Raw genomic sequence first — 17799 nt, forward strand, 5'->3', positions numbered from 1 at the left:
CAACCCAGTCCAGCGGAATGTATCGTGTCTATGGGCGGCCCCAATTTACACCAATAGCTGGTAGGGCTTGGATATCAAGGCGGGGTTATTTTCCCGATGGACCAATCAGAGAGTAGAACCGTATATTGAACTTTACAGTACAGCAGTCTCTGGGTGTGTTTTGGTTCGAGCAGTTGCTTTCTTAAGCTAAAGTTTTTACTTTTTTTTTTACAGCAGAACAGTAATTTGGAAGCTCACGAGGTAAAGTAACTTTTTAAACTTGATAAAAGCAACGCACATTTCAGTGGAAAATGAAACTGTCAGAAGTCAAAAAGCTAAAAGTGGCCGAACTACGAGTCATGCTCAAAGAGCGAGCACTGGACATCAAAGGACTCAAGGCAGAACTTGTTGGGCGTTTGATGTCCGCATTCGAAGCTGAATTGCAAGCTCCAGAATCAAGCGATCTTGGACAAGACAAGGGAGTCCCTGGTCTTGGAGAAGAGCCGAAGCCACAAGATGACGAGTCACCCAGAGCATCCACAGTGTTAGCGACCGAGAGAGAAGTCCCTCTACCGGGCGAGGAGGCAAAAGCCACTGTACACGATGGAAACGTTGCAGGCGCAGTAAGTTCAGAGATGATGGTGAGACCTAGAGCTGATTGTTCTCCTACGGGTGCAGACACGGAGGCACCTGCAATTTCAGCAGCCAAACTTGATAACACGTCAACAAGTCAGTTGGAAGACCTGTGTGTAATCAGCACTTTTACCGTGAGCCCGTGTGCAGAAACCACGGCAGACAAAGAAGGGTTGATGGAGCAGACCTCGTTAAATCAACAAGTAGAGCAACAGCAACATGTCACCCAAGAAGAGAGCGCTCAAGAACAGGGTGAGGAGGAACATGCACGTGGAGTCTCCAAACGGACTGCCACACAGGAAGCAGAGGGGGATAAAACGACATCAAATCAACAACTAAACACAACAAGCATGAGCACCAGGCCCATTCAAAACACATTTAATTCATCACAGATATCACTGACAGACATCATGTATCAAGACACGAGTATGTTGATTGTTGGGCAGTCTAAAGAAGATCATGCAGGATCAGCTGTGGAGGACAGAGTTGAGGAGGACAGTCTTTCCATGGTGGCCCAGAGAGGGAGCAGCACTGCTTCCAGCCTCAGCCTGGGATCTGTTTCTGTGACCAGTGACCAGACCAGCCAGGACACAGGTAGATATGATATGACACACACTGAATAATGTCATGATTATTTTTATTGTATCCATCAGGGTTGGGGTCAATTCCATTTGATTTACAGTCAATTCAACAAGTGAAGCAAACTCCAATTAAAAACAAATCCTAATTGAAAAGCATTGAAGAGAATTAGAATTTTAGTGTACTTCCTGAATTGACTGGATTTGAAATGGAGTTGACCCCAACCCTGGTATCCATATGTTACAGGTTTATAACTCATCTTGTACATTGGCCTACACTTTTAGAGTAATCAATCAATCATAATCCCATCCTCCCCCACTCTCGTTGCAGTGTTTCACATGGACAAAGACAAGGAAAATAGGGCTGGAGGTGGAGGGGAGAAGCGTGGGGTAAAGAGGCCTGCTCAGGGTGAGATAACCAGAGGCAGGGCCTACTACGAATTCAAGGAGGAGATCCAGTACAACAGGTATACATACACTACCTTTCCTCCATGACTCAAGCTCTGCAGGGTTTTCTGAGTGAGCCTGGGCAAATGATCCTCTACCCATCAGACAGTGTCTTTAAACATGACCAAACTCTCTCTCCACACAGGGCCAAATCCCCACCGCCTCAGCCTGAGAGTAATGGTGTTGATGCCGAGGAAGACGGAGGGCGGGTCAGACTAGACTCTTGTGAGTTTAATTATGAGGGATCACCTCTCTCTCATTGCCCTGGTTGACCAGTGTGGTGTTAACAGTCAGTTGGGCATCCTCTCTAATCTCCACAGATGGCGGTGACCTGCACTTTGAGGTGGGCCGGGACGGCTGCAGCGGCCAGCCAAGGTTCTGGGAGCGCTTCCCTCTCCTGTGGTCTGGATGCAGACTGACACACGGAACTCACCAGGGGAGGGTGGGCTTCGAGGCCATGTTTGAGAAAAAGCTGGTGTCCCCATCACTGGACTCTGAGGACCCTGAGCACCATGGTCTGAGACTGGGCTGGTCAGTGGAGCGTTGGAACTCCAACCTGATGCTCGGTAAGGACTGAACTTTTCCCCAACAGAATATTGGACAATTATGTGGATATGTTCTGGTTATAAATGTCCCATGGTTTAGCAGAGGTACTTCATTGAGTCTTATGAATTAAATGTTTCTGTATGATTTGTGCTGATTTCTCTCGTTCCCCTCATTCAGGGGATGAGGACTTGTCTTACGGTTACGACGCTAGGGGCAGAAAAGTGACGGCTGGGAAAGAGGAGGAGTTTGGAGAGCCCTTTTCAGAGGGCGATGTCATTGGCTGTTATGCTGTGAGTGACATTAGTTTTTTTTTTACCCCTCCCTCACTTTCTTGAATGCAGTACATGTTGAAATGTCATTTTAATGATAACAGTCCGAATCTAAAAAAGACAAACCTTACTACTGAAGTAATCCCTGCCTCGCTTTGTGTTTATGGGTTTGTTCCTGTCCCTGCATCTTTCCATCCATAGTCTTTCTCTAAGGAGGAAGGAGTTGAGCTCTCCTTCCATAAGAACGGTCGCCTTATGGGAATGGCGTTCCACCTGAGTCCGGCTGCTCTCTGCGGTTCTGTGTTGTACCCCCACGTCCTCTGCAAAAACACCTCTATCACCCTCAACTTGGACCCCACCTCTCCCCCCTGGTACCCCAGCCCTGCAGGGTACACCCCCCTCTCCTCCCTGCCTGCTGGACAAAGGCTCAGTGCCCCAACCCCACCAACCTCCAAACTGCAGTGTGAGGTGAGAGAGCAGAGCAGAGCAATGGCTGCCAGCACTAACATGAACTCTATCCTCTGGCCTGTGTGCACTTTATTCATGCTATACCCCTCTCTCTCTTCTCTCTACCCCTCTCTCTCTTCCCCTCTCTCTCTTCTCTCTACCCCTCTCTCTCTTCCCCTCTCTCTCTTCTCTCTACCCCTCTCTCTCTTCCCCTCTCTCTCTTCTCTCTACCCCTCTCTCTCTTCCCCTCTCTCTCTTCTCTCTACCCCTCTCTCTCTTCCCCTCTCTCTCTTCTCTCTACCCCTCTCTCTCTTCCCCTCTCTCTCTTCTCTCTACCCCTCTCTCTCTTCCCCTCTCTCTCTTCTCTCTACCCCTCTCTCTCTTCCCCTCTCTCTCTTCTCTCTACCCCTCTCTCTTCCCCTCTCTCTCTTCTCTCTACCCCTCTCTCTCTTCCCCTCTCTCTCTTCTCTCTACCCCTCTCTCTCTTCCCCTCTCTCTCTTCTCTCTACCCCTCTCTCTCTTCCCCTCTCTCTCTTCTCTCTACCCCTCTCTCTCTACCCCTCTCTCTCTTCTCTCTACCCCTCTCTCTCTACCCCTCTCTCTCTTCTCTCTACCCTCTCCCTCTTCTCTCTACCCCTCTCCCTCTTCTCTCTACCCTCACCCTCTTCTCTCTACCCCTCTCTCTTCTCTCTACCCCTCTCCCTCTTCTCTCTACCCCTCTCCCTCCTCGCTCTACCCTCTCCCTCTTCTCTCTACCCCTCTCTCTCTTCTCTCTACCCCTCTCTCTCTTCTCTCTACCCCTCTCCCTCTTCTCTCTACCCCTCTCCCTCTTCTCTCTACCCCTCTCCCTCTTCTCTCTACCCCTCTCCCTCTTCTCTCTACCCCTCTCCCTCTACCCTTCTCCCTCTTCTCTCTACCCTCTCTCTCCTTGCTCTACCCCTCTCTCTCCTTGCTCTACCCCTCTCCTCTCTACCTTCTCCCTCTTCTCTCTACCCCTCTCCCTCTTCTCTCTACCCCTCTCCCTCTTCTCTCTACCCCTCTCCCTCTTCTCTCTACCCCTCTCCCTCTTCTCTCTACCCCTCTCCCTCTTCTCTCTACCCCTCTCCCTCTTCTCTCTACCCCTCTCCCTCTTCTCTCTACCCCTCTCTCTCTTCTCTCTACCCATCTCCCTCCTCGCTCTACAACTCTTCCCTTTACCCCTCTCCCTCCTCGCTCTACCCTCTCCCTCTTCTCTCTACCCTCTCCCTCCTTGCTCTACCCCTCTCCCTCTTCTCTCTACCCTCTCCCTCTTCTCTCTACCCCTCTCCCTCTTCTCTCTACCCTCTTCTCTCTGCCCTCTCCCTCTTCTCTCTCCCCCTCTTCTCTCTACACCTTTTCTCTCTACCCCTCTCCCTCTTCTCTCTACACCTGTTCTCTCTACCCCTCTCCCTCCTCTCTCTACCCCTCCTCGCTCTACCCCTCTCCCTCCTCGCTCTACCCCTCTCCCTCCTCAGGTGTTGATGATGGTGGGTCTGCCAGGGGCAGGTAAGACCCACTGGGCCAGGGCTCACATGAAGCAATACCCAGAGAAGAGATACACCCTGCTGGGCACCGCAGGCCTCCTACCCTGCATGAAGGTCAGACCACCAGACACACAACTACCCACTATTACAACACCATTATAACACTATTATAACACCATTATAACACAATAACACTATTATAACAACATTATAACACCATAACACTATTATAACGCCATTATAACACAATACCACTTATAACACCATTATAACACCATTATAACACCATAACACTATTATAACACCATACCACTATTATAGCACCATTATAACACTATTATAACACTATTATAACACAATAACACTAACACCATTATAACACAATAACACTATTATAACACCATAACACTATTCATAGTTTTATTCATCTATTGATTATATCAATTCCAAAGGTGTGTGTCTGTATGTTGTTAGCTGTACCTGTGTGTTCCTCTCCACAGGGGCAGGGTCGTAGAGAGAGCAGGCTGCAGCAGGCCTCTCAGTGTCTCAGTGAGCTGATCAAGGTAGCGGCTCAGACTCCACGCAACTACATCCTGGACCAGGTAGGTAGCTATTTGATAGGACAACCAGGGGAGGCAGGGTCTGCTGATTGGCTAGCTCCCTGAAAGAGGGAGGGTATATTAACTGATAGGCTAGGAATCAAATCTGTTCATAATTAAAGGTGATAGTTTAGACAATCTTTCTCTCCTGCCGCTCCTTCTCTTTGTTTCCTCTCCTCCTCCTGCATACCACCAAGCACAAAATATGAATTTGAGTTCTCTGTAAAGACAATTGGACAATAATGTATTGTTCTTCGTCCCCAGCCCAACGTCCACCCCTCAGCTCAGCGCCAGAGGCTGCTGTGGTTCGCGGGTTTCAGGCGGAGGGCGGTGGTGGTGTTCCCATCTAAAGAGGAGTGGAAGAGGCGTCTGCAGGAGCAACAGGAGGAGGAGGGGGACAAGATCCCTGAAACGGATCTCCACAAGGTCAAAGGTCAGGGAAATACAATACAGAAGATAACCAATGAGCAATGACCTTTTTAAGTATAATTTCGTAAGCATTCACACAATTCAAAAACATCTATAGAGTGGCAGCATATCAATCTTTGAGTTGTTCTGAGTTGCATAATTTTCACACAGATTCAGTTTAATGGAGTAACATACTGTTCAAGCCTATACAGTGAAAGGAGAACCTAACTGAAGGTATGGTTGCTTTTGATGCTGTGTTGATGTCCTCTCCTCCCCAGTGAGCTGCACTCTGCCAGAGCAGGGAGACCTGCTGGAGAAGGTGCTGTTTGTGGAGCTAGCCAGAGAGGAAGCACAGGCTCTCTTGGAGGGGTACAAAAAAGAGGCGAAAAGCCTGCTCCCCCCTGTCCCCTCCGCCCCCAAACAACGGAAGAAACCGCGCGTCCGATACAATAACCCCCATAACCTTGGACTTCAGTCTTATCACCTTAACAAGACCAGATTTGGAAGGATGGCCACGCAAGACTATAACCCCCCTAAACCCCTCATCAAGGGCCGGATGGACCGGGGGTACAATCCAGTGGCGGCTGGTGACTTGAGAGGTCAGGGAGAATGATTGATGGGGGGAAAAACTTGAGTGCCGCTATTACTGTGTAATTATTCCTTAATATGTTTGGTCTGGTAATATGTCACGCCTTGGGGTTCTTCTGGTTATAGTAATAACATTGTTTGTCTGTAGGTTGGGACCGCACATGGTTCAACCAGGAGCAGCCATACCCGTATGGTCATCAGCAGTACTGGACACCACAGCAGCTCAGATATGTGAGTCCTCGTCTATCCAATCAACCTCTGATAAGCATACTTCACCTTTACATAGTTTCCTTATATTCCGCCTTATTAATTCATACATTTTGGGGATTTGTTATTGATTTAAAATGATTAGTTTATTGGATAGGACAGAAAAAGACTGGAATGATATAGTAGAGAGTTGCTGATATAGCAGATTGGAAACCATGCTGCAGGGGTATATGATCTAGAGGCAGGGGTATATGATCTAGAAGCAGGGGTATATAATCTAGAGACAGTGGTATATAACCTAGAAGCAGGGTTACATAATCTAGAGGATAATCTAGAGGCAAGGGTATATAATCTACAGGATAATATAGAGGCAGGGCTATAGGATATAGAGGCAGGGGTATAGGATATAGAGGCAGGGCTATAGGATATAGAGGCAGGGCTATAGGATATAGAGGCAGGGCTATAGGATATAGAGGCAGGGGTATAGGATATAGAGGCAGGGCTATAGGATATAGAGGCAGGGCTATAGGATATAGAGGCAGGGCTATAGGATATAGAGGCAGGGGTATAGGATATAGAGGCAGGGGTATAGGATATAGAGGCAGGGCTATAGGATATAGAGGCAGGGCTATAGGATATAGAGCCTAGGCGACACATTTCTGTGATATTTATCTGGCAGGATGAACCGTTCAATGGAGCAAACTACCAGTACCGCAGCAATGACTTTAACCATGAAGCATACAGGGAGTACAACAGACAGCTAAACTACAACAAACAGCTAGAATGCTACAGACAGGAAGCATGCTACAAACAGGAAGCATGCTACAGACAGGAAGCATGCTACAGACAGGAAGCATTCTACAGACAGGAAGCATGCTACAGACAGGTAGTGGTACACACACGCAAACAGGCATGCACATTGGGTACTTGTCAGGGTTTCCATTAGCGGTAATAGCCGGCTTTTGGCAACAAGAAAAGTTTTTAAAAAGACGATAAATAAAAATGTCCCCGGCCAATTGTCCAGAAGAAAACAAATCCCATTGCGAAAATGTATTTTAGCCTATTGATTTTTTTTAAATACCTGTCAATGTAACATGAGAGCTGCTGCTACAGCTCATCAAACAGCTTGTTTATTGCTGCTGGAGTGAAAAGTGCTTTTATAAGCCCAATCATTGTGCAACAATTCTAAATGCAATTGCGTGTTGAAAACTGTTTTCATGGCCAAGATTAAAAAGAGCTACTATTTTTATTTCTCAACTGGTAATTGAAGTGTGCTTCCCATTCTCCATTCAAGTGCATAGGCAATTTGGCAGGCTTCACACCACTTTGCAATGAGCTGGAGGCAGTATGTATTTTGAAAACATATACTTAACTGTTTGAAACCTGAACATTTTACATTATGAGGCATGTCTTACCTTGCTTCAAAGTAGCTTAGCCAAAACCCAATCAAACTATAAAGACTTCCATATGCCATTGAAAACAGTAGCCTATTTATCTGATGTTTTGTTGTTTTTCAAATGTATTTCATTGTCGAGTAGCCAAAGGCCCAATCCTAGTCATATTAGCAACCCATACTAGTTGTTGCATCTTTTTCTCAACTCTTCCTAAATTTCTAATAGATAAGATCATTTCATCTCGGTCTCATGAAACCGCTCGCGTGTGCAGTGGCTTTTAACGTTCCCCCCCCCACTAAATTGCAATATGGTACGAACATTCACGCGTCGCCTACTGCCTGGAAATAATAGTTGATCAACATTTTAAGCTAATCGTTCTAATCTGTTGCATCAGACTCCTTGCTTTTTAACATTGTTTTGGATGTATCCTAGGCCTAGTGGTTGTATGAATTTGGGATCTATTGTCCCACAACTGTCCCAGAGTCTGTTTGGAATAGGCTAGTTCTTTCTTGACAAGCTGACCAATAGAATAGGTTAACTTTTCTACTATGGGGGATAGTAGATTGACATAGGCTAGTGATGTTGCTGTTCCTTACTGGTCTTCTTGGCTGAGGAAAAGTAAATGTGAACAGTTATTCTAACATCTTTAAATTCTGCATTGGAATTCGGTATGGAGCACGTTGCATCCTCGAGTTTCATGTTCTGTTAAAATGAATTACCATCATCTAAATGTGATTTATTTCATTCTGAGCGCCGTGGGTGGACGCCCCAATCAGGTTACGCACACCCAATGCATATGGGTCAGGTAAATTTCTTAAATGTCTGGTAAATTAAAATGCTGCCGGTCAAATGTCCGGTGCCACATTTTTCTGAGACCCTGGTACCGGTGTGTGTGTGCAAAACAGGTAAATGCTAGACAGGGTAGAGGGTAGGATAGAGAGCATACCTGTGTACAGAGCTCTGAGAGGAAGTGCAGTCCGATTTTGCAGCACCATAGACAGTCTCACATGTTAAAAGTCTCAGTCAATGTCTCTATTGAACAGTATGAATGATGTATTCTATTCCCTCTCTCCCCCTCTCTGTTCAGTGGAATCAGAGTTACCAAGACCAGGACTATTACGGCAACAAGAATCAGGTTTACCAAGACCAGGACTATTACGGCAACAAGAATCAGGTTTACCAAGACCAGGGCTACTATGGTAACAGGAACTACGCTTACAATAGTTACCGTTACCAGGGTTACTGTTAAACATCTAAAGAGATTAGCAAAATCAGCAGGTGGTTTTATAAAGATTTATTATACAGGTTATATTTCTTACATTATCTTACAGCATTTTTATGCAAAGTTGGGAAATATTGTTCCTCCACCAGGTGCCTAAGTGTCAAACATCAAGCAATGTTTGTATGGAGTTATCTTTTTCTGTAATACTGCTTGAACTTTATATTCAGGGAATGTTTCCTTACACATTTTCATAGCAGGGGGCTTAAACGTTCTACAACAGTCTCTTAAAGCAACAACATTAAATCGCTGCTTTTTCGTTGAAGAAAATGTCTATTGTATTAATTTCATCATCTGGAAATTTTATCCGGTGCAGTAGCTGGAGTTTGTGTCCAATTGCTTTTGTCTTCTTGGTCAGGCAGCACTAATTGATAGAGCAGCACTGCACCCTTGGCTGAAGGACACAACTCCGACCACAGGGGGGTGCTCTGGTCTAGCCGTAGCACCTCCTTCAAATCACAAGACACACGTTCAGAGATTCATTACACAAGGTGTTATTAACGTGTAATAAACTGTTTACAAACTATTTGTATGACATTGTTCAATATCTATGTTTCAATGATGAACTTTCCATATGCTTTGTTTTGCTGTGTTCTTAGACATTACATTTTCTTTATGCACAGATTACAGTTTCACAGATAACAGTAACTGTTGTGGCGCTCCTTACTGTTTGGCTCAAGAACACAATATCTGTAGACTCCTGGGCCTCAATGCCCCCCTGCCAGTAAAGCTCTCGAACTTCTGTGGAAGTCAGTGAACAACTGGGGACAGACAACACAACATAGGAATTGTATAATACTGAATGTCTTATCATTTTGTGGTCAGTTATCAAACATGGGCCTGATAATGAAGGGCTCTTTTCTATGATGTCATTTCCTTTGTGAGTACCTGATGTAGAACTCTGCACTGGGTCTGCCTGCACTGGTGTGATTCAGAGCGATGCCCATCAGTACCGGTTCACCCAGAGAACACAGAGGAACATTTACCTGCAGACAGACAGTGGGGTCGTAATGAGAGGAATGAAGACGAACTTAATGAAAGAGATGGAGAAAGAAAATGATAGATGGAGAGAGAGAAAGAAAGGGGATAAACAAACAGACTGTCCTTGAACACTCAGTCTCATGGCCAGCAGCTATGTTTCTTTGTCTCACCTCGTCTCTGATCTCAGCGCACACAGAAGAGAACAGCTCTCTGACCACAGCCTCCTCCCTCCACTGCAGCATCTCCACCCTGATCCTGTCCTCCTCATCGAGGCCTTCAAACACAGCCTGGGGGAGAGGGGGAGGAGGCAGCAAAGGTAATTAGATACCATAAGTAAGTTGCCATAAGTATGGCAAACAATGGAAATAGAATGCAGTTCAACAGTCGTTTTGAATAAGTCATAACTTATTCCAACCAACCTCACAAGTATAGCTGATACAATACCACATTTCATACAGTATTGGTTTAACTTTCACCCTCTTTCTCCCGTCTCACCTTTGGTTCTGGGTGCCCCCCAGGGATGTCCAGTAGCCCCCTTGCCTCCGCCACTTGCTGGCTCCTCCTGATCAGCACCACCTGTCTGTCAGCCGTACACAAGATCCCACCCACCCCCAGCGGCTGGGCCAATAGCGCCAGAGGATCCCCATACTCCACCTCTGCACGCTGGCGTAGCTTCCTTGCTCTCTGAGACCAGTTGGTGCCCAGGAAGTCCCTATAGCAGGTCAGGCCCAACCTCAGGGTCAGGATGGGAGTGGGCCCCTCACCCTTCCCACCCACATCTCTCTGTGGGAAGGGTTGAGCTTCTGCTGCACTGCTTCCCACAGCAGGATGTTGGTCTCTGCACCCTGGGGTGGAGGTTTGCGCGTATCTGAGGTTCCCCTCCCTCTGCTTATAGCTACTCAAATCCTTGTCATTATGCTGTCGTTCACCTATGACTCCGTCTATTTGACCTCTTTGGTGTCTGAGCACCTCTGCTCTTCCAGAGTCAGCGTTCCCCTTTGTCTCATTATGGCCCTCTTCCTCCTTCTGAATGCTACATTGCCTTCCATCTCTGTCTCCTCCAGTCATGTAGGGAGGCTGGGGTGTAGATGGACAGGAGGGCTGGGGTGAGGCCAGACTGAAAGAGTGCAGCCTGAATTTGGCCCCATTGAAAAGCCATGGTTCCATGGTCACCCTCTCTGTCCACACCTCCTCTATGTGACTCTCCAGTGCTGGCTCTGTCTGACGGTTAAACCTTGATGAATAGAAAGAGATGGAGTGAGAGGACAATAGATTCATTGTGTTTGATAACTGGTTTTATAGTTAGTTGGCTGTTAGAAGTAGTCTATCGATTGAAAGTAATGAATTCTGAATTTACCTGGCAGAAAGCTCCACCTGCACTTGTGGTTCCAGGAGACCTCCCCAGGCGGTGCAGTGCAACAGCACAGAGACCTCAGGATCCATTCTGATTAAGCCTGATCAAATCGGAATCATATAAATCAGCTCATGTTTGTGTAGAATAAATGAAGATCATTTTCTAATTGAGGAAGGATAGTTTTACCTAGCCCAATATTGGACTAAAGGAGTCTAACGTTACTCCTTACAGTTCAAGGACCTTACATGTTCTGTTTAAAGGGCGAAGTGGCTCTCAAAGTCAAAACAGCCAAATACTCCATCTAAACGTGAATTCCCAATAATGGTACGGTTCTAGCAACATAAGTCATTGATAAATTAGCTTGTCAGTAACAATGTGCCGGGACCAAACGGTTAAACGAACTTTAGAGAGAAACTTATTGAACTAGCTAGTTACTAGCCCAATATGTACTCTTACGGAGCCTAATGTTACTTCTTAAATCCAAGGACCTTCTAGGTTATTTTCAGAGGTAGACTGGCTCTGGCAGCCAAAACTCCATCTAAACTTGAATCAAGTCTCAATTGCGATACGGTTCCAGAAACATAAAGACACTCTACTTTCATATTACAGGAAAATTATTAAACAAATACAAAATATACACTTACTGTACACTGTTTTAACCGATTTTAACACAGATGCAGCCAACAGTATTTTTCAGTGACTACACATTTGTGGCGTCCATCTCCCGTTTACACACAGGTGTTCGGAGACGCAGATAGCTAATTAGCACAGGTAGTACACTCTGTCTTCGGTCTGTTTTCCGCAAACAAGTGCTCTAACATGGAAATATGTGTGGGAACCCTAACCTTATAAAAGGTTTCTATCAATTTAACCTTTAGTTTTTAGAAAAGTATTTCTCGATGATACGAAAGATTAGGTCCTCATGCTTCCAAAACCGTACCGCAAGAGATGCGTGTTAATGTTCAGACCAAGCGTTGTGACTCTTAACAAAACTCCCCCGTACAGAAGATGCCTTCATCCAATGACTCTTAGGTGGAATGGAATGGAACTGAGAGCCATGATCAAGGGCTAAGTTTTACCATGTGACTAAGCCCAGAAGTAGTAGAGCTGTGTGTTTACAAAAGGGATGCTGGAAAAGTTTTTGAATTAATTTTCAGGCTGAATCATAAAACTGTAGTTATGAAGCTGCTGTAAAGTGAATAGCTGGCAAACTGACACCCATCCACCCCAACCATCTGTCTTAAGTAACCAAACCGAACATGTCACACTAATTTGGGTGTCCCGGATTTACATTTACTATCTTACGTCAAGTCTATGAGACCAGGCTGGGAAGGCAGAGGAACCACCTGTGCTAAATAGCTGTCTAGCATGTTCCAAACATCTGTCTGTAACGGCAGAAGGCCGCCAGAAACGTGTTGTCACTGAAAAATACTGTCAGTTGCAACTGTGATAAAGCCGTCAACACAGTGTACATTAAATATATATTTTGTATTTGTTAAATAACTTTCCTGTTATATGAAAGTAGAGGGCTTAATGTTCCTAGAACCATTTTGTAATGGATTCACGTTTAGATGGAGTTTCGGCTGCCAGAGCCAGTATACCTCTGAAATAACCTAGAAGGTCCTTGGACTTAAGGAGTAACGTTAGGCTCCGTAAGAGTAAATCTTGGGCTAGTAGCTAGCTTCTCGCTAAAATTCGTTTGGCCGTTTGAACCCAGCACCTTGTTCTGACAAGCTAATTTATCAATGACACAAACACATAGTTTGAAAGATTGATCCTTACCAATAGCTTCCTTCCACTGCTATAGCATAAACAAGTCAAGCCTTAACGAACATATAGATTACTTTTATGGAATGGACGCTGACTGAACCAAAGCCTCGAGCGTTTGGTAAAGTCAGAAACATATTTAAAAATTGGTCGTTGAGAGACATAAATGCAAAGATACTAGTAACTGACAGAATGTGTGGTCTTAAACGTCCAGGAAGTGATTTTGTGGACGAGTCATAACAATCAGGTCAGCACCGCCCACTTCTACAGCTGATTGGAGGAGGCGTGAGGTTGGTGAGTACGTGAAGTAAACTGCTGTGTATGCATTGATGAGTAAAATACTATTTTGGGGTGTTGAAGAAAAACTGAAAAGTGTGTGAAATGCATTAAATGTGCGTATTTTTGTTATTAGCCAGAAGAAAAACAATCCAGTTTTAAAGCATTATCTTGTAGAGAATAGAAAGACAAGAAAGGGTTAACCCCAAAACGTGCAGTAGTGTGTGTTCAGTATGAAATAAACGATCTGAAAAGGAGTGAAACTGTGCGCTAACGTCCTGAATTTGTCCACTTAGAACAGATATTTTGTTTTCAGTTGCAAACGGAACGAAATGGGGAGGGACCTACCTGAATTTGTCCAATATAAACTATAGTTTGCGTTTGGAGTAAACGCAACAGACTAAACGTTTTGCAACAGAATCGGTGTAATGATTACACCTCAGCACTCTGCCAGACAATTTTATGCAACAATCCCCAGTATATTTGTTATGATGCGAAGAAAGTACAACATTTCGGTACGTCTATGCTTCTCTACCCTTGCAATTCACCATTGCTTTTTTTTGTTCAAATACTTGTTTTACCACGTGACATCATAGGTCAAAAGCTTAGCCCAGTGTCTTTAGTCGTGTTAGCTAGCAAGCTTATAGCCACCGCTACAATACTGAACAAAAATATAAAATTAACATGCAACAATTTAATGAGGAAATTGAAATACATTCATTAGGCCGTAATCTATGGATTTCTCATGACTGGGAATACAGATATGCATCTCACAATGGGCCTCTGGATCTCGTCTCGGTATTTTTGTGCATTCAAAATGGCACTCTGTTTACAATGTTGACATCGGCAAACCGCTCGCCCACAGGATCCAATACACGGTTGTGAGGCTGGTTGGATGTACTGCCAAATTCCCTAAAACGACGTTGGAGGCAGTTATGTTACAGAATGAACATGCAATTCTCTGCCAACAGCTCTGGTGGACATTCCTGCATGCTAATTGCAGCTCCCTCAACTTGAGACATCTGTGGCATTGTGTTGTGTGACAACTACACATTTTATAGTTGTCTTTTATTGAACCCAGCACAAGGTGCACCTGTGTAATGATCATGCTGTTTGATCAGCTTCTTGATATTCCACACCTGTCAGGTGGATGGATTATCTTGGCATTGGAAAAATGCTCACTAACAGGGATGTAAACAAATTTGGGCACAACATTTTAGAGAAATACGTGTTTGTGCCTATGGAACATGTGTGGGATCTTTTATTTCAGCTCATGAAACATGTGACCAACACTTTACATGTTGTGTTTATATTTTTGTTCAGTATATATGTTTTTTAAATGTCAAAAACACATCAATCCAAATGCCTCATTATTTATATGTGGGAACACTTTTGATTGGAGAACCATCTAATGAGTGAACATGTAGTTCATCTGAAACATTCTTATGAGAGTTTGAAAACAACATGTGTTTCGTTTTGCCCGTATTAAGCACAAGTTTTAAACCAGCAAGGGATTTCTGCATAGCTATAAAATCTGACAGTAGTTTTAACACAGCCAGATCAACAGTTGGGGAAGTAGCATACATAATAGTATCATCCGCATATAGATTAAGTAAAAAAAAAAAAAAAACAGATTGACCAATGGTGTTTATATAAATAGTGAAGAGAAAAGGTCCCAAAATCGACCCCTGTGGTACACCTTGATGTACTTCAAGAAGTTTACAATCACGATGGCCTGTGTTCTGTCACTAAGATAATCATGAAACCAAGAACAGGCGTCAGAGCTCAGGCCTATTGAGGACAACTTACAACTTAATAAAATAGCATGATCAACAGTATCAAAAGCTTTTGACAGGTCCACAAACAAAGCAGCACATTTCAATTTAGTGTCTAAAGCATTGACAAGATCATGAACAACTGAAGTGGTTGATGTAATAGTGGTATGTCCAGGCCTAAACCCTGATTGGTTTACATTCCAAATACATTTTTCAGATAAAAAAGAGCAAAGTTGTACATTTACCAAGGTTTCAAGAATCTTAGCTAGACAAGGAATCCTTGAAATGGGGTGATAATGATGATCACTACTATCTCCGTCCTTATGGAGTGGCAGAACAAGAGCTGATTTCCATACTTTTGGAATATTTCCTGATAACAATGTCAAATAAAAAATGTGAGTTATTGAGCCAACAATGATAGGCAGACCTGGATTCAATTGGTCAGCCTCTGTGGATCTCTTGTTGTCTATTGCCCACAAAGCATCCAGGTCTTCTTTTTCTGTAAATAGCCTAAAAGAAAAGCTGTACCAACTATCATTTCTGTGATCATTCAGCAAGTTTACACTATCAGCATCCAGCCCAATATCATTGTGAATAGGCTTAGAAGTGCTTTCAAAGAGATAGCCCGCTGAAATAAAATGGTGATTAAATGCATCAATGATGTTATTTTCCCCCCGTAATGAGGCCAGTGTCTGATATAATTTGTTGTGGCAGAGAGGAGGAAGTAGAACCCTTAAGAGATTTGACAGTTTTCCAGAATTTTGCCAGGTTCCCATTACAATCCGAATAAGCGGTTACATAATAATCAGATTTAGCCTTTCTGATTTGTCTTACACAATGATTCCTCAGTTGTTTAAAGATTGCCAGTCCAGGCCTGTGATCCCAGCACTGTGTTGTCATTCTGTTTAATTATTATTCATTGTGTCTTATTGCAGAGTGGCAGTAAACTATTACAACCTTCTTGGTGTAAAACCTGATGCCTCACTGGAGCAAATAAAGAATGCATTTTTTGACAAATCAAAAAAGGTACGACAATCTCCTAGCCTGTCATTTAAAATCTTCACATACTTAGTAAATGTAGGAAAGGCACAGTTCAAGCAGCACAGATTTAGGGTTTGCTGCATGATGGTTTATATTGCAGCATCTCTGTCCAACCACACGAGTGCACTCTTGCACAGTATTTTTCCACCTTCTTCCAACAAGGCATTCCCACATTATATTTTGGTGTTGTGAGGATCTCTATGTTAACAGGGCTGTACGGTATGTTTAACAGTATACATCTGTGTTGAATGAGCAGTGGTGATTTTAGCATGTAAATCTTGGTTGGGAAAACGCCCCAAAAAATTTCTTCGATGCATGCCAGCAAAGGCACTACAGGACACAACACTAAACAATATATTAATTGCACTATAACAGTGACAAACGGTGCCCACAAACTGTTAGGGCCTACATAAAGCTGTCCCAATAGCAGATCTTTCTTTTCAGCACCATGGAGTGAATCCTTAACGGTTAACGGTTAATTCAGCCTTTTAAACATTTACTGCCTTTAAAAAAAACTGCTGATATGGCTGACTTGCTTGAACAAATGTGGTTTATACTGACAGTTGAGATGTACAAATTATGGCAAAAGGGACGACGAGCGGATACGAGGCAATCCGTAATTTCGACTAAGATATTAATGAGCGAGCTAGGACGGACATAGTCAATATAACTATTTGTTCAGCACTTTTGAAATGTACAGCAACAGAAATCAGAATATGGGCCGTTCTTACAGTATTCTCCCTGTACACCAAGTCAGAACCGTAGGATAAATAAAGGGGGCATATAAGCAGACAATAAAAGCTCTTACAATATTCAATGATGACATTTCTCTAAAACAGGCTATAGGCTACATATGCACCACCAAGTCAGAACAGTAGGCTAAGTTAGGAGGGAAAAAGGGACCAAATTATTAGGGTATGGCTACTAACCGCTTACTACACAACATACACTTAGTATTACTTTCTTAGCTACGGTATACATATCTCCCTGACATATTACATAATTTATGCAGCAGCATATAATAAAAAAATTTGACTCACCTTGTTGTGCTGTGCTCACTTGAACAGGAAGGTGGCACGGCGGTCCTTAAGGGCACATTTTTGCATCAAAGTCTGGCATTCTCTGGATTTATAGCGCTTTCAAGACAACTGGGAACTGAAAAAAACAAAGTTGAATCAGGAATCAGGAATCAGGAATCTTCAGGTCAGAGCTCTAAAAAGAGGACAGAGTTTCTGAGTTGGATGACCATTCAAGTTCACAGTTGTCTTGAGTTCACTGAAGTCTGAGATTTTCGAGTTTCCAGTTGTTTTGAACGCGGCAGAAGTCATGCTGGACTGACATTATGACCAGTGTTGAATGTTTATCCTTTTAAGCTTGGAAAAGAGACCCTTAAGCCCAGACTTGGACCACACACCCACTCCACTGAATAGCAGGCTAGTGATTGCTTTGCAGCGCTTGCAGTTAGCCACTGATTCCTTCCAAACCACTCATTGTTGAATTTGTGATTTCCAACTTGTTGTGTAATATTTATGTCCAATGGCCGATGAGCACCGATACATTTGATCTGTATTGTGTTTTATCTTTATTTATTTCTCTTCATAATTTCTCTTCATATGACAAGGTTTGAAAGTGATTTGCCAGTAGATTGTCGATTTGATTCATGATAATGACTGCTAGCTAAGTTTGATCAGTCCAATCAAAGCTACGGTAGATATAACATGATTTTATG

The 17799-nt window shown here is 43.8% G+C and overlaps 2 protein-coding genes across 2 annotated transcripts; one reads left to right on the forward strand and one right to left on the reverse strand.

Annotated features, from left to right (window-relative positions):
• Positions 1-134: 134 nt before the first annotated feature.
• si:ch211-107m4.1 (heterogeneous nuclear ribonucleoprotein U-like protein 2) lies at positions 135-9402 on the forward strand. The gene is made up of 12 exons (XM_039012418.1): positions 135-1206; positions 1522-1657; positions 1783-1862; positions 1958-2203; positions 2361-2473; positions 2654-2920; positions 4393-4515; positions 4902-5003; positions 5265-5433; positions 5687-6007; positions 6145-6227; positions 8685-9402. Exons 1-12 carry the CDS (start codon positions 291-293, stop codon positions 8844-8846), a joined length of 2718 nt encoding a protein of 905 aa, XP_038868346.1. The 5' UTR covers positions 135-290; the 3' UTR covers positions 8847-9402.
• nudt22 (nudix (nucleoside diphosphate linked moiety X)-type motif 22) lies at positions 9123-13206 on the reverse strand. The gene is made up of 7 exons (XM_039012419.1): positions 12994-13206; positions 11215-11311; positions 10353-11091; positions 10028-10144; positions 9765-9862; positions 9544-9637; positions 9123-9325 (listed from the first exon to the last, which is right to left on the reverse strand). The coding sequence occupies exons 2-7, from the start codon at positions 11298-11300 to the stop codon at positions 9167-9169; spliced, it is 1293 nt and encodes a 430-aa protein (XP_038868347.1). The 5' UTR covers positions 11301-11311; positions 12994-13206; the 3' UTR covers positions 9123-9166.
• Between the last annotated feature and the right edge of the window lie 4593 nt (positions 13207-17799).

This window comes from Salvelinus namaycush, chromosome 17 (assembly GCF_016432855.1).
Source record: "Salvelinus namaycush isolate Seneca chromosome 17, SaNama_1.0, whole genome shotgun sequence".
In the NCBI taxonomy this organism is placed as follows: Eukaryota; Metazoa; Chordata; class Actinopteri; order Salmoniformes; family Salmonidae; genus Salvelinus; species Salvelinus namaycush.

Excerpts from the sequence above, each read along its gene's own strand:
- nudt22 (XM_039012419.1), bottom strand. The coding sequence starts at position 11,300 with ATGGATCCTGAGGTCTCTGTGCTGTTGCACTGCACCGCCTGGGGAGGT. Across the intron at positions 11,092-11,214 it reads CAGGTGGAGCTTTCTGCCAG|GTTTAACCGTCAGACAGAGC; the intron begins GTAAATTCAGAA and ends CTATTCATCAAG. Across the intron at positions 9,326-9,543 it reads TTGTGTTCTTGAGCCAAACA|GAGGTGCTACGGCTAGACCA; the intron begins GTAAGGAGCGCC and ends TGTGATTTGAAG.
- si:ch211-107m4.1 (XM_039012418.1), top strand. The coding sequence starts at position 291 with ATGAAACTGTCAGAAGTCAAAAAGCTAAAAGTGGCCGAACTACGAGTC. Across the intron at positions 2,204-2,360 it reads GAACTCCAACCTGATGCTCG|GGGATGAGGACTTGTCTTAC; the intron begins GTAAGGACTGAA and ends CCCCTCATTCAG. Across the intron at positions 6,228-8,684 it reads CACCACAGCAGCTCAGATAT|TGGAATCAGAGTTACCAAGA; the intron begins GTGAGTCCTCGT and ends CTCTCTGTTCAG.